The 14,872-nt window shown below is 43.0% G+C and overlaps 1 protein-coding gene across 5 annotated transcripts in view; it reads right to left on the bottom strand.

Annotated features, from left to right (window-relative positions):
* The window catches only part of Wdfy3 (WD repeat and FYVE domain containing 3), a 255,135-nt gene that overhangs the window by 142,045 nt on the left and 98,218 nt on the right, over nt 1–14,872 (bottom strand). For all 5 annotated transcript variants that reach the window (XM_075942728.1, XM_075942727.1, XM_075942731.1 and 2 more), the window contains exon 4: nt 10,145–10,268. In XM_075942728.1, the coding sequence (XP_075798843.1) occupies nt 10,145–10,268 (124 nt within the window). The remainder of the gene's footprint in view (nt 1–10,144; nt 10,269–14,872) is intronic.

The following is a 14,872-nucleotide window of genomic DNA, read 5'->3' as shown; positions in this document are numbered from 1 at the left end:
GAGTGTGCAATCAGTAAGGACCTGACAAGGGGGCAGCGAGCCCAGAGTACAGGAGTCACCAACTGACTGTGGACAGCAGGGATTCTGTAACACTTAGGAAAGGGGAGTGACATGGAGTGATGTTTGGAGCTCCCAAATTTGTGACATTCTTATTACACAGAAAAGGGGAATAAAATCAAAAAAGAAAAACTATCAATGTACTTTAGCAACCACCATCTGAGAGCACAGGTATAAACAGAAACTGTTTCTTGCAAGGCTACGAAGGAGCCAACTGACAGGAGTAAGAAACCATACACCTCTTCCACTGGGAGCAATTAAACAGACACAAGGTAGACATTCTTCAGGCAGCCGAAACTCTCGGCCAGAGCAGACCAGTTGTCTCCACGATGGGGCAACTTTTATGTTAAACTGGGCATCTGCAGTCTCATCTGCAGCAGCTTCAGGGAAGGACTTCTACTCTTCATACTGATCGCATCTAGCAACCCAATACATTGACATAATGCCTGATAACAACACTGCTTATGAAGAGATTTGGTTAATATCTCCTATATACTCATAGAGGAGAAAAAAGATTTCTAAAGAACTAAATCAACTTTAAAACTCAAAGCATTGTCATTTTCCTGGCAGAGAGGACCAGAGTCGAGAGACAAGCACAGACTGGAAATACATCTGGGATGCTCACTATTAACTTAGAAAAGTGGTCAAATAGGTTTTTCCACGGTTATTCAAGACTGCCAGACACTAATACAGCATGCTAAACTAAAACAAAAAACACACTTTTGATTTTTAACTATTAATGCTTTTGGTTTATATTTATCTGTACAATGATAAGCATTTATACTTGAAAGGGTATAAAGTCTGTTTTGTTTTTTAATCATTATTTCCATCATTATGGTTATGATATGTGTATGTGCCCGTGTGCAAGAGCTTACACAGCAGGAACAGGGAGCTAGAGGACAACTCTGGGAAGCTGGTTCTCCTTCCACCACAGTCTCCACATACTGAATTATGTCATTAGGCTCTTACTAATCAAGCCATCTTGTTGGTCCTGTTTTGTAGGAATAAGTCCCGCCCCTAAGGGGGTGTGTTCGCCTCAGGCTAATGTTTGCCTATAAATTTGGCGAAGGTGCTCCCAGCCGCTGCTTCTGCTTTCCTGGTCTCCGCGGGAATGGTGGTTCTGTAAGTCTATTTCTCCATTAAAGCTATATATATATTTTTACAATCTGTCTGTATTCGTTTACACCAATACATTTTGGCATCCAATGTCGGGCTATTTTGCCCCCGACTCAAGCATGTAGCCCGCTAGCTAACACAGCACGCTCCCGGGTGCTGTTTTTTAGTTCGTGACTCGGGCCCCAGTGCTGAGTTCCTGACTCGGGCCCCAGTGCCTAGTCCGAGACACACTCGGCCACACAGGCCCATTCTGCCTGCCTTGGCTAAATTTGCAGCGGAAGCCCACTGCCTGAATTAGCAGAAGCTCAAGTACCTGCGGTTTTGCAACAAAAGCCACCACAGCGGCAGATTTGGTCTGATACAAAGTGACTTGGCCGGGCAGTGGTGGCCTTTGATCCCAGCTCTTGGGAGGCAGAGGCAGGCGGATCTCTGTGAGTTCGAGGCCAGCCAGGCTGTGGTGGTGCACGCCTTTAATCCCAGCACTCGGGAGGCAGAGGCAGGCGGATCTCTGTGAGTTCGAGGCCAGCCTGGTCTACAAGAGCTAGTTCTAGGACAGGCTCCAAAAACACAGAGACCACCAATGGCAGGAACCGATCATTGCAGGTAAAAAAATTTTCTTTTATAAATAAAATGTCTGAACACGTTACCGTTCAAGAATTTAACAGTTTTTTTAATTGTACCATGTGGGAGATTTTACAAGAGTTGTCTATCACCCCACATCTATGGATCCTTCTGGGATTCGTAGTTTTCATTGGCACCAAATGGTTTGATAGTAGAAATATGATAAAGTCTTTACGAGACGAATCCAGGATTCTTAAGGCAGAGATTGAACACTTAAAAACAATTGAGAATGACAACAATCTTCTCAAGAATCAGTTTGAAGTTCTCCAGGCTGATGTTAAGGAGGAATTCATTACTATGGAAGAGGGAACAGCTGATTTGGATTGTAAGCTTCAGTCCCTTTCTGTAGGAAATCAAACATTAACTGAGAGAATCAAAACTGCTGAATGTGACAATTGGATTTTGTCTAAAACTTACGACAGATTGGCAGAAAGATTGTCAATACAGGAAGGCACGGTTTATGCCATAAATATTAACCTTCAGCAAGCGATGAAAGGAGACAGAGACAGAGACCCAAATTGGAGCACAGGACTGAAATCTCAAGGTCCAAATCAGGAGCAGAAGGAGAGAGAGCATGAGCATGGAACTCAGGACCGCGAGGGGTGCACCCACACACTGAGACAATGGGGATGTTCTATCGGGAACTCACCAAGGCCAGCTGGCCTGGGTCTGGAAAAGCCTGGGATAAAACCGGACTCTCTGAACATAGCGGACAATGAGGACTACTGAGAACTCAAGAACAATGGCAATGTGTTTCTGATCCTACTGCATGCACTGGCTTTGTGGGAGCCTAGGCAGTTTGGATGCTCAACTTACTAGACCTGGATGGAGGTGGGGGTTCCTTGGACTTCCCACAGGACAGGGAACCCTGATTGCTTTTCGGGCTGGGGGGAGACTTAATTGGGGGAGGGGGAGGGAAATGGGAGGCGGTGGCGGGGAAGAGACAGAAATCTTTAATAAATAAATAAATTTAAAAAAAAGATAAAGCGAAAAAAAAAGGAAAAAAATTATGTCCAAAGATGAGATGTTATCTCTAATGGACAAACTTCATACTTTAGAGGCTTAGGAACATAATTCTGGACAGGAGATTCAGACATTGCAGAAGGCAATGGTGAATAGAATTGAAAAGATTGAGGAATTTCTAAATTTTGATGAAGAAGAGCAAAGGGTAGAAAGGCAAATTTTAACTACATCTGTGGGTAAATCTCTCTGGGACAATTTCCACAAAGCTCTACCTATAGCTCTACCTGCCTTTCCAGTAATAACAACAGAGAAGGTGATTGGTTCCAGAAACCCTAGGGTCATCAAGGAAGATAATGGGAGCCTGTCCGTATGAATGACCTCAAGGAAATTAAACAGGCTGTCATGACTTTTGGGATGCAAGCCTCTTTTGTTAAAGAGATTCTAAGATCGTGGGCCATGACAAGCAGAGCAACCCCCTTGGACTGGCTCCAGCTGAGCTCTGCGGTACTTGAGAGTGGACTGCAATTGAAATGGAAATGCTTATTCAGGCAAGAGGCTAGACTCTTAGAACAGCAGGAAAAAGCGAAGGGAATTGACATTTCCTTAGATAAAATTCTAGGTGAAGGGCTCTTTTCCGACCCTCAGGAACAAGCTAATTTGGATGAAAACACACTCTCCATGTGTACTACAGCAGCCTTAAGGACTTGGGACAGGGTACAAGACCCAGGACAGAGAATGGAATCATTTGTCAGAGTTAAACAGGGTCAGAGAGAACCCTTTAGTGACTTTTTACAAAGATTAACTAAGGCTGTACAAATAGGGATATCTGACCCAGAAGCAAGATGTATGATGATTGAGTCTTTGGCTTATGAAAATGCAAATGTGGAATGCAAAAGGATTTTGGGGCCTTTAAAGCTCAGATCAGCACCCTTGGAAGAATAGGTCTTGCATACACTCAATGTTGATACATTTGATTATGGCACTGAAACATGGGTAGAAGAAGCAATTTCCAATGGTAAAAGGAGACACCAGAATACCAAATGTTTTAATTGTGGCAAAATGGGTCATATGAAAAGGAATTGTAGACAACGGATTTTCAGAAATAATAATAATAATAATAATGCATCTTTCAGAAATAATAATAATAATAATAATAATGCATCTTCTAGAAATAGAAGGACTCAGCCTTCAGGTTGATGTAGAAGATGTGGAAAAGGCAGACATTGGACGAATGAATGCAGGTCTACAAGAGATAGACAAGGCAACCTGATACAGACGGGAAACGTGAGGGGGGGGGCTCACAGGCCCCCATGGCAAACATGGTTCAATCATTTCCAGTTTCTGCAGAGAACGTGCCTCGTCAGGACAATTACGAAGCCCCATGCCTACTGTTACAAGCAATAATGATCAGAAAGATAAGTTACATGTGTTTTGGCAAACTTCTATAAATGATCAAAGACCTAAACTGAGAGTGTGTGTAAATGGCGTTTTTATTACTGGCCTGCTGGACACAGGTGCTGATGTAAGTATCATTACCCCCAGAATCTTGGCATCCGTATTAGCCTCTTCAGAATGTAAATGTTCAGCTCCTGGGAATTGGAACCCTATCTCGAGTAAGGCAGAACACGAGATGGGTTGAATGTATAGGGCCAGAGGGTCAAATAGGAAAATTAAGGCCATATGTAGCCAATATCGCAATGAATTTATGGGGTCGTGACCTATTACAACAATGGAATACTGAAATTAACATTCCTGCTACTTCTAGAGCCTATATTTCTGAGAATAATATTAAAAGATATTACAAACGGAGAAAACTGGCCATTCGGGCTGTACAAGAACAAGTAATTGATGTCCCTTCAGAGATACCAACAGCCTTGCCTCTAAATGGTTGACTGAGAAACCAACATGGAGAAAGCAATGGCCTTTAGCTGAGGAAAAGTTACAGGCTTTAGAACTGCTGGTACAAGAACAATTAGATGCTGGACATATAGAAGAATCTACCAGCCCTTGGAATTCTCCTGTATTTGTGGTTAAGAAAAAATCAGGTAAATGGAGAATGGTGACAGATCTCAGGGCCATCAACAAGGTTATTCAACCTATGGGCCCTCTGCAATCTGGAATTCCTTTTGCCCTCTTTATTACCAAAAGGATGGCCTCTCATAGTTATTGATTTAAAGGATTGTTTTTTCACTATACCTTTGCAAAAAGAGTTTGATAGCCATTTGGGCAAGAAAACTGCTCTTGCCTGGACTATTGCATAAACTGGACACAGAGAACCCGCAGAGAGAGGACTACTGAACTTGCCTAAAAGTGAGACGATCTTTCGGAGTTCCTGATTCATGAAAGAGTCTGCAAGACATTCTTCAGGGCAAGCATATAGTGACTGCCTTGGCAATTTCCTGCTTCATGGAAATGTCTGCTGGAAACTATGGGCCTGTAGGCCGAAGATGGATGCCCCAACAGTACAGAGGAACATTGGATGACCGTCCAGGCAGCGAGATGTCTCTGTCATTTCTAGAGTTTGAAAGTTGCTTTTTTCTTGTTTGCTTAGGTAATATTGTATCTTTCTGGAGTCTTTGATGGAGTTAAGAAAGTTAGTTATAGTTATAGTTTTCCTTAATTATGATAAAGATTATTGTAATTTTTACTTGATAACCGTTTTGTTATATGTAATTTTGCTATGTTAAAGTTAAAGCCTTCCTTTTTTTGTTTAAACAGAAAAAGGGGAAGTGATGTGGGAGTTTCATATATCAATCTGTTGATTTCATTGGTTAAGCAACAAAGAAACTGCTTGGCCCTGATAGGTTAAAACATAGGTGGGAGGAGTAAACAGAACAGAATGCTGGGAGGAAGAGGAAGTGAACTCAGACTCGACAGCTCTGCTCTCTGGAGCAGGGACACCATGCTCCCATCTCCTGGGCACACGCGATGAAGCTCCAACCCAGGATGGACGTAGGCTAGAATCTTCCCGGTAAGCGCACCTAGTGGTGCTACACAGATGATTAGAAATGGGCTAATTCAGGTGCAAGAGTTAGCTGAGAAGAGGCTAGATAGAAATGGGCCAAGTAGTGTTTGAATAAATACAGTTTGTGTGTTGTTATTTCGGGCATAAGCTTGCAGGCGGCCGGGGTGCTGGAGATGCAGCCCCGCCGCTCCTATTACTACACTGTTTTGTTTTTGTTTGTTTTTGAGACATGTTCTCATGCAGTCCAGACTAGCCCCCCTCACAATATTCTTCTGCTTTGACCTCTCTGCCATGCCTGGCAATGGTGTGTTTTTTATATATTCTGTCTTACAGTGAACATTAATTCTTCATCATTTAAAAGGGCAAGGGACAGAGGGACAGGCAATGTCCTAGCAGACACACCTACATGCTCTGTGCGTCAATGTGCCAAATAAATAGAAAATGAAACTAAACCCAAAAGAACAAAGTCAGTAGAACCCTTCATGTGTCCTTTGAAGACCTTTAACACTCACTTTTTGAGGAGGCAGGAAAGACCCAAGTATGGACAGTATGGGGCAACTGGTACGTGACTGGGAGCTATATACCTGAACAGACATGAAGGTCTAGACAATTTGTGGCTGGTTGATATAAGGGATGTCCCAAACTTTGCTAACAGAATGAATTATCAGGGATAGAGAAAGAGCTTGTTGGATAATTGCACACACTGCTCTTGGAAGATGAGTTCAGTTCCAACACCCACCTCAAATGGCTCACAACTACCTGTGAACCTCTGACTCAAGTTCCAGGGCTTTAGATGTTTCTTCCGGTCCCCAAAGGCATCTGCACTCATGTGCATGCACCTGACACACCCACACCATATTAAAAATAGTAGCTCTTCAGCAACAACACGAATTAAGTCCTCACACCATGAACAAATGTGGAAGAACTGTTTACTCTCACCTTCCGATTTCAATGGCATTTACAGTCAAGCAAAGGGATCCTCCACCCTAAGTGGGGAAACAGCTCATGGAAACATAGATTTCATTTATGGCGTCTTTAACACATTTTGTCTGGGCTGAGGCCGTGGCTCAGTGCAAGACCAAACTCCTTACTTCTGGTCACAAACATTGTGTCAGGATCTTTTAATTTCCATAACATTTAACAATGTTAAGTTGAATGCTGAGTTAAGGGTTCTAGAGTTAATGAAGACACACTTTAGTTAACTCATCTCTTGAGCTACAACATGGGATGTATGTGTCAACTTTTCCACTGCATATCAAGATAAACACCAAGAGGAAAGGAAACATGGAGTCAGAAGAGCTTAAATTAGGTCAAATAGGCACACAATGTGCACAGCCTTAAGACAAATGCAAGTTCCTGTCACACACGGATGTTCCAGAAGCCAACATCCAGAGCAAGCAGAGCACGAGATGTGTTCATGACAAACATGAAATCCACCGTTCCCTTTGTGAAGTCCAGTGAGAGCAGTGCCATTTCCAATGGTGCTTCAGGATGACAGCATGAGCTGTGCTTGCAGTATTATTATATTTATTTTACTGATGAAGAAACAAAGCCCTAAAAAGGCCTGGCCCTCAAAAAAAAAGCCATCTGTAAATTTAGCTGGAAGACGGTATTAGACTTCATGGACTCTGTTCTTGCTTCTTTTTACCTACCGCGTGTGCACACCTTGGGGATGGTATCACCTGAGGTGCTGTGGTTCTGAAATCCTTGGAGAACAGCACCACACACTGTTTTTCTGTCTGGAAAGAAAGGCTGGGTTGTCTAATTAGATTCCCTACAAGTCACTGACCGCGCTGTTGGAGGACTGTGACTGTCACCAGCCTCTCCATCACTAGCATGGTGCCACTGGGAACTGCACTATTGGGTTTAGTTGTGGCCTCCTGCATACAGCAAAGTCATTTGCAATAAACTGAAGATATTACTGCACACAAGTGAGAAAGCAACATGCAAACGTGAAATCTTTAAAACTCTAAATAAGATTAAGAATGTTAAATCTCAATATTATATGGACTTATGAAACATGATAACCATATACCTTAAAGTCCCTTAATAATAAGATGCCACAGTGGAGAACAATGAAGGGTGTCCTGAGATTCTCCATATCATTCTTGCAATGTCCCCTGAAGTTATAAATACTTCAGAATTAAAACTTAAAATATTTGCATAACTATTACTGTAATTAAGAGTGAGACACACTCTGTTTAAGACATCTGTCATCTCATTGAGAAGATTAGCTTGGGTATAAAATCTTCAAGGGAGCCAGGAAAACAAGTCTGGAACACAGCCAAGTGTCCTTCCAGACAGTCCAGGTGTTCACAGGACAGAACAAGGATGAAGGTGGAGCCTGTGGAAGCAAAGTTTGGAACTGTCCTCTACTCTCGGGTGTCACTCTGAGAGAAAGCTCAATGACAGCAGCAAACATGGGACAGAACTTCCCTTTCCGCCGTCTGTCTACAGCCACACAGATCTCACACAACAAATCCTCCCTTCTGCTGTCGTTAACTACACCAGGAGTGTGCACTACAAGAGGGTTCGATTCCACCCTGGGCGCAGAAGGGAATGCGGTCAGACAGGCTTACTGACCCTCTCATTAGACGTATTTCAGGTGCAAATGTAATCAAAGCCACCTTGGTTTTAAATGCAAGTATTAATCCACTTATTGTACCACCGACCATGCATGGATTTAATCCTCAATTAAAGACATTCTAACTGCCAAGCAGTGGTGGTGCACGCCTTTAATCCCAGCACTCAGGAGGGAAAGGCAGGCGGATCTCTGTAAATTCGAGGGTAGCCTGATATACAGAGTGAGTTCCAGGACAGGCATCAACGCTACAGAGAAACCCTGTCTCGAAAAACCGAAAAGAGAAAAAAAAGACATTCTAATTACTCCAAGACTGCATAATATGCGTAACGGATTCGGGTTCAGACAGACATCTCAGATTATGTGCTTAGCGCCACTGCTGTGGTCTGAGGTGCCGAGCCAACTGTGACGTTATACACAGATGGGACACCTGGGAAGAAACCAGGGTGAGATCGGGTTGTGAGGATAGGTCCCTCACAATGGGATGAGCACACACATTAAAAAGGCCTGAGGGCTGGCTCTCCCATCTGAGTTCAGGGTGGGAAGGCAGCTGTCTACACAGCAGAAAACCCACCAGCACGCAGGAACGAAGCAGAAGTGTACATACTGAAGGTTCCTAGCCTTTCTCCTTTCCCTGGTGCTGGCTTCCAAAATGCCAACAGATATCATGTTTTTTTAAGCAGAGTCTGAATAATTTTCCAGGAAATCCTTCTTTAATGAAGACACAAGTCAACAAGAGTGTAACTCAACAAGACAACCTCACTCCGAACTCACGGAACCAGTTTCTGCCCCAAGCTAAGGCTTTTTGCTAGAAGGAAGGCTGATGCTAAAAGACGGTCCCAGCTGACCCTGGCTCCTCACCCAGGGCTCCTGTAGAATAACCTCACTGGCCTAACAACTCCAAGGGCTTATTTTATCCCACACTTCCAGGCAATAGTCCATCACTGGGGGAAGTCAGGCAGGAGCAGGAACTCAAGGCAGACAACTGAAGCAAAAGCCATGGAGGAATGCTCTCTGCGGGTCTATTCAACCTGCCTTCTTACACCATCCGAGGACACAGGCCCAGGTGGCACTGCGTCCAGTGGGTAGAGCCCTCCCACATCCATCTTCAATCAAGAAAATGCCCCAAAGGCCTTAACTCTGTGTGCTGAGTGCCACATGGTGAGGGCATTTCTCAGCTGAGGTTCCTCACCTCACAGGACAGTACCTTTGTCAAACTGAAAAAACAACCAACTACAACAGTTCTTAAGGTGCTTATGGTATAACACAAACGCGTGCGCACGCATGTACACACACACACATATGCACGCACGCACCATTCATGAGGCTAAGAAACACAAGAATGGTTTGGAAAAATAAAAAATGTTTTGATTGCAGAAATTATGAGCATTTTTCATCAAGGAAGTGTGACTTAACCTTAAACTGAGTAAGGACTGTCCTTCTGGGAGGAACACAATGAGAAGAGAAACAAAAGCACGGTCAACTCTGCAGCCTGCAACAGCTCATTCTGATCAAAAGAAAGAAAAGGAACAAGGAAAGGAGACGAGTACACACGAGACGTCAGATCATAGACTGGCCTTGCGCATCATGCCGCGGTTTAAGGATTTGTATAGAGGATGCGGGGTGATGGCAGGGTGGCAGTGGAGGGGCCGGTGGCCCCGTAGGGCAGCTTCCAGCAGAACTGTTCTTTTAGACACCGCAGGCAACAGTGACTGCAGTGGAGAAGGGCTGCGGCTGAGGCCCAGGTGCCTGCAGCCGGGCTGCCCCTACTGCATTTCAGCAGCGAGTTTACCAAGCTGCCATCCTCTCCCTAGGTCTGCTCCTGACGCCTCTGTAAATACCTGTGGATTTGTTTGATGCTCTCCTCCGAATCTCTGTCACCATTAGTCGCGAGACTTGCGTTGTGAACTGCAGAAGGTCAGAAAATTTTTCTGTCATAGTATTTGGTGGAGCGTTTCCAAAAACCTGTAAATGAGAGAAGCATTTAGTGAGGTCCTGTCCCTTTGCCTGAAGTAAGAAGCATTTACCGAAAGAGCATACCTGGCCATGAGTTCTCATGCGTATGGATGGGTTGAGTGTATGATTAACTAAACAAGCTGACATCACCACTATGAGACTTCAGGAAACATAACCATTCCCTGTGGAAGCCTAAACTGAAAACTCATGAAAGGGGGCAGTTTGCTGAGGGAAGACAGGTGCTCTATGGGAAGACACAGACACAGACCTACACTGAGCAGAGAATTCCTTCATTTTATTTGATATTTCAAAATAAATTCTAACCACAATCATTTTTAATATAAGGCTATTTGAAAAGATAAAGAAAAAAATAGAAGGCTCATAAATAAACTGTCTTTGATAAAATTTTAGGACAAATGAACTTTATAATAATAATTCTTAAAAACTGGTGTAGACTCAGAAGAGAAGGGATGAAACAGGATGGACCGCCATAAGAGAAGAAGTAGTATTTTAGTAGCCATATGGATAGGCTGAATTTTTTAAAATGTTCTTTACAGCTGAAAGGGAATCCTGTCCTGTAAGCTGTAAACACTACACTTCCCATTTACCATGTGCTATCTGCATTATTACTATTCAAACGGCTGCTATAAAGCCAGCAAACATAATCTGCCCACATTCTTTCCCAAACGAACATTGCACTAGGCATTTGCAGGGAAGTTTCCTAAGTTGGTGTTTATATGCACACTGTCCTATAAGCAAGTACTACCTAGAGACTGGTAAAGGAAGACTGGGTACACACAACTGTACCCCAGCTGAGGAGCTGGGATGAGTGCCCAGAGCCAAAGCCAGTCTGAACCACAGTGTCTGCTGTCTCAAAAACAAAAGCAAAACAAACACCAACCAGCAAATAAAACGCTAGGGCAACACAAACTGCAAACTCAACACCCAAAAAAAAACTCAATGAGTCAAAAGATAAAGCCTAGTGAACCACCCTCCACCAATTCCATCATTCAGTCTCCCTAAGACCTATATGCATCACAGATGGAAGCTGTATGCAGTGGACGCCTTGCTATCTGTCAGCATGTACAAAGTGGACCTCTCAGCATCTGCCATGCATTCTTGCTATATGTATGTAGACTTCCCAGTCTTTGTTATGTATGTATGCTATTTACAATTGGTCTCACCATCTGCCATACATGTATGCTGTGTGCACGTAGACTTCTCAGTATCTGTCATACACATACAATGTGGCTTTCTCACCATCTGCCATACATGTATGCTGTGTGCATGTGGACTTCTCAGTATCTGTCTATCATACATAAATGTTGCATGAATGCATGTATGTAGACTTTTCAGTGCCTGTCATACATGTACTCATGTGGACTTCTCAGCCCACATTCCTGTCATATGATGTGGGATTCCCCTCTGTATGCTGTGACTATGTTTTATTACTATTGGTTATTAAATAAACTGCTTTGGCCTGTGGCAGAGCAGAATGTAGCCAGGCTGGAAGAGCTAGAGAGAGACAGTTCACGGAGTCAAGAAGATGCCATATAACTGCCCAAGCAGCAAGAGGTAACAAGCCATGAAGCTCGTGGTAGAACAAGAGTTAGTTAATAAGAATCCTGAGCTAGGGCTGGAGAGATGGCTCAGTGGTTAAGAGCATTGGCTGCTCTTCCAAAGGTCCTGAGTTCAATTCCCAGCAACCACATGGTGGCTCACAACCATCTGTAATGAGGTCTGGTGCCCTCTTCTGGCCTGCAGACATATACACAGACAGAATATTGTATACATAATAAATAAATAAAAAAGAATCCTGAGCTAGTGGGTCAGACAGTGTTGTGTGATTATTCAGGTCTGGGCAGCTGGGGAATGAGTGAGCAGTCTCCGTTTACAGTCATACGTGTATGCTGTGTGCACCTGGACTTCTCAGTACAATAATAAGACTTTATTTCACAGAGTCTAGAAAAATATACAGAAACCCCCACAATATCATTTTAATATAGGATGTTTCCTACATCCTTATAAAGATACTGTTTCAAATTAAGTGGTAACTAACAACAAACCATTCTGCAAAGGTTGCTCTGGTCAAGAAGTAATCTGTTCTGTCAATTTCACAGGAGGAATTTTTATGCTTTCAAAGAACAAATTGTTTTTAAAGAATTCCTCAATTGTTTCCTACTACACTTTTTTAAACTTAAAAAATTAATTTATTCACATATAACCGCTTTGTTTACATTTCTGTTCATGCATTGTGTGCATAAACAGGTTTGCCTGGGGCCCATGTGGTCAGAAGATGGTCCCAGATGACCTTGAACAGGAATTAGTCTGTGGTTTGCTGCCAGGTGGGACTGAGAACTGAACCTGTGACCTCTGCAAGAGCAGCCAGCACTCTGTACCAGCCCCCCCCCCCCATTATGGCTCTCTGATAAATGTGTACTTTCAGTTAAATCTTTCGTCTGTTAAATAAGACCCATAGTTCTGTTTTTTGTTTGTTTGTTTTGTTTTTGGTGATACGTGGGTCTGAATACAGGGCTTCAATAAGGTAAGTGGCAAGTAACTTTTAGTAGCTGGGCTATATATCACCAAGACCAATATTCCATAACAAACTCAAGAAAAGATAGAAATTCAGGTACCGACTAATGATTTTTGACCTCTACTCAGGGATAAACATGTAATTTTAAAATGAAGGTGTCTATAAATATTCCTGAGACACAGATTACATTGATGCATACTATATTCTGCTTGTAAGAATTAAGTGTTTCATTTATCTGAGCGGAAGAAAGTTTCTAAGTAAACAGCCACTTCTTCCAGTGTAAGTCTTCATATAAGGCACAGAAAACATTCTGAAAATACATCCAACTTATACAAACTTGAATTTTATTGCTTCATTTCTATCACAAAATCTTTTCAAAAGATGAAAGGAGTATGTTCTGAAATGAACAAGCATGGCTTCTACATAAATGATATTAGCATAATGAAACAGCACTGCTCTTCATTCATTCATTCATTCATTCATTCATTCACAAAAACTTGCCGAATTCCTACTGCGTGCCCAGCAGTGGTCTAAGAGCTGGGAACTCACAGGTAAATGAAGACTAAATTCTAGTGTCCACCAAGTTCATATTCTAATTCTGATGACAAATGCTAAAAAAATTAGCTTAAAATTCTAATGACTCAGTTCACTCCCTACTAACACACACACAGACACACACACACAAACACACACACACAATTACACTCACACACGTACATATACACACACAAGAATAACACAGACTATAAATTTTAAAATGTATAGTTTTATGATTTATATCTATAATCCCATAGCCTCAGAACTCCAGAGAGCTCCTGTTTCAGAAAGCAAAACAGTGACTATTAAAATTAGGGGTTCAGCTTAGTGATAGGGAATGCAGTTAGAATATGAGTCCCTGGGTTCTATCTCCAGCATTAAAAATAAATAGAAATAAAAATATTGAAATTAAAATTAAGAAGCTAGAGAGATGGTTCAATGAGGTGAGAGCACTTGCTGTACCTACAGAGGACCCAAGTTCTATTCCTAGCACCCATGACAGGACGCTCACTGTCACCTACAACTCCAGCACGGGGGGAGCGGGGGTGTCATGCATATATACACATAATTAAAAAGAATAGCAGGCATGTTAGCACACACCATTAATCCCAATGCTTGGGAGACAGAGGCAAATGATGCTTTGAGTTTGAGGTGAATCTGGTCTGCACAGTGAGTTGCAGGACAGCCAGGGCTACGTGGTGAGAGCCTGTTTTAGACAAACAAAAAAAATCTTGAAAATGAAGATAGCTATGTGCTATGAGGAATAGAGTGTCTAGTGTGGAGGAAGACTTCTACAAGCCGACCTGAGGAGGTGACACAGACCCTAAGGACGACACTGTATGATGCTACAGAGAGGGCAGAGCTGTGCAAATGACATCATGGTGAAGAGGGTGAAGAGGCCTGGCAGCCTGGACCAAGGCAAGAAGGAGGAGCACAGCAACTGAGATCTCAGTCTGGGAAAACAGAACAGATAAGGGCGCGCAGAAGAAAGCCTGCTCTTTGGGTTTTTTGTTTTGTTTTGTTTTTTGTGTTTTTTTGTTGTTTTTTGTTTGTTTGTTTGTTTTTGTTTTTCAAGACAGGTTTCTCTGTAGCTTTGGAGCCTGACCTGGAACTAGCTCTTGTAGACCAGACTGGTCTCAAACTCACAGAGATCTGCCTGCCTCTGCCTCCGGAGTGCTGGGATTAAAGGCGTGCGCCACCATTGCCTGGCGAAAGCATGCTCTCTGTAAATGACAGCAATGCTCCATCTATAAACACTAGGTATGCTTCCCCAGGTACAGCTCCACCATGTAAATGTCTTTTAAAGAGAGCATGGAGTTTCAAGGCAGGAGATTGAGGTCTTCTCTGTCTCCCTGTCTATCTGCCGGTCTGTCTATCTCTCTCTCCCCCCTTTCTCCTTCCCTCCCTCCCTCCCTACTGTGGAGTAATCCTTTTCTACACTGTGAAGCTGTGTTGCTCTCATTGTTACTAAAAAGCTGATTGGCAGATGGCTAGGCAGGATTATTGGGGAGAAGGGCAGAGTGAGGGAGTCAGGAGACCC

The sequence above is a fragment of the Microtus pennsylvanicus genome, chromosome 12 (assembly GCF_037038515.1).
Source record: "Microtus pennsylvanicus isolate mMicPen1 chromosome 12, mMicPen1.hap1, whole genome shotgun sequence".
Lineage (NCBI taxonomy): Eukaryota > Metazoa > Chordata > Mammalia > Rodentia > Cricetidae > Microtus > Microtus pennsylvanicus.
Note: the sequence above shows the minus strand (reverse complement) of the source record. Positions and strands in the feature narration are given on the sequence as shown.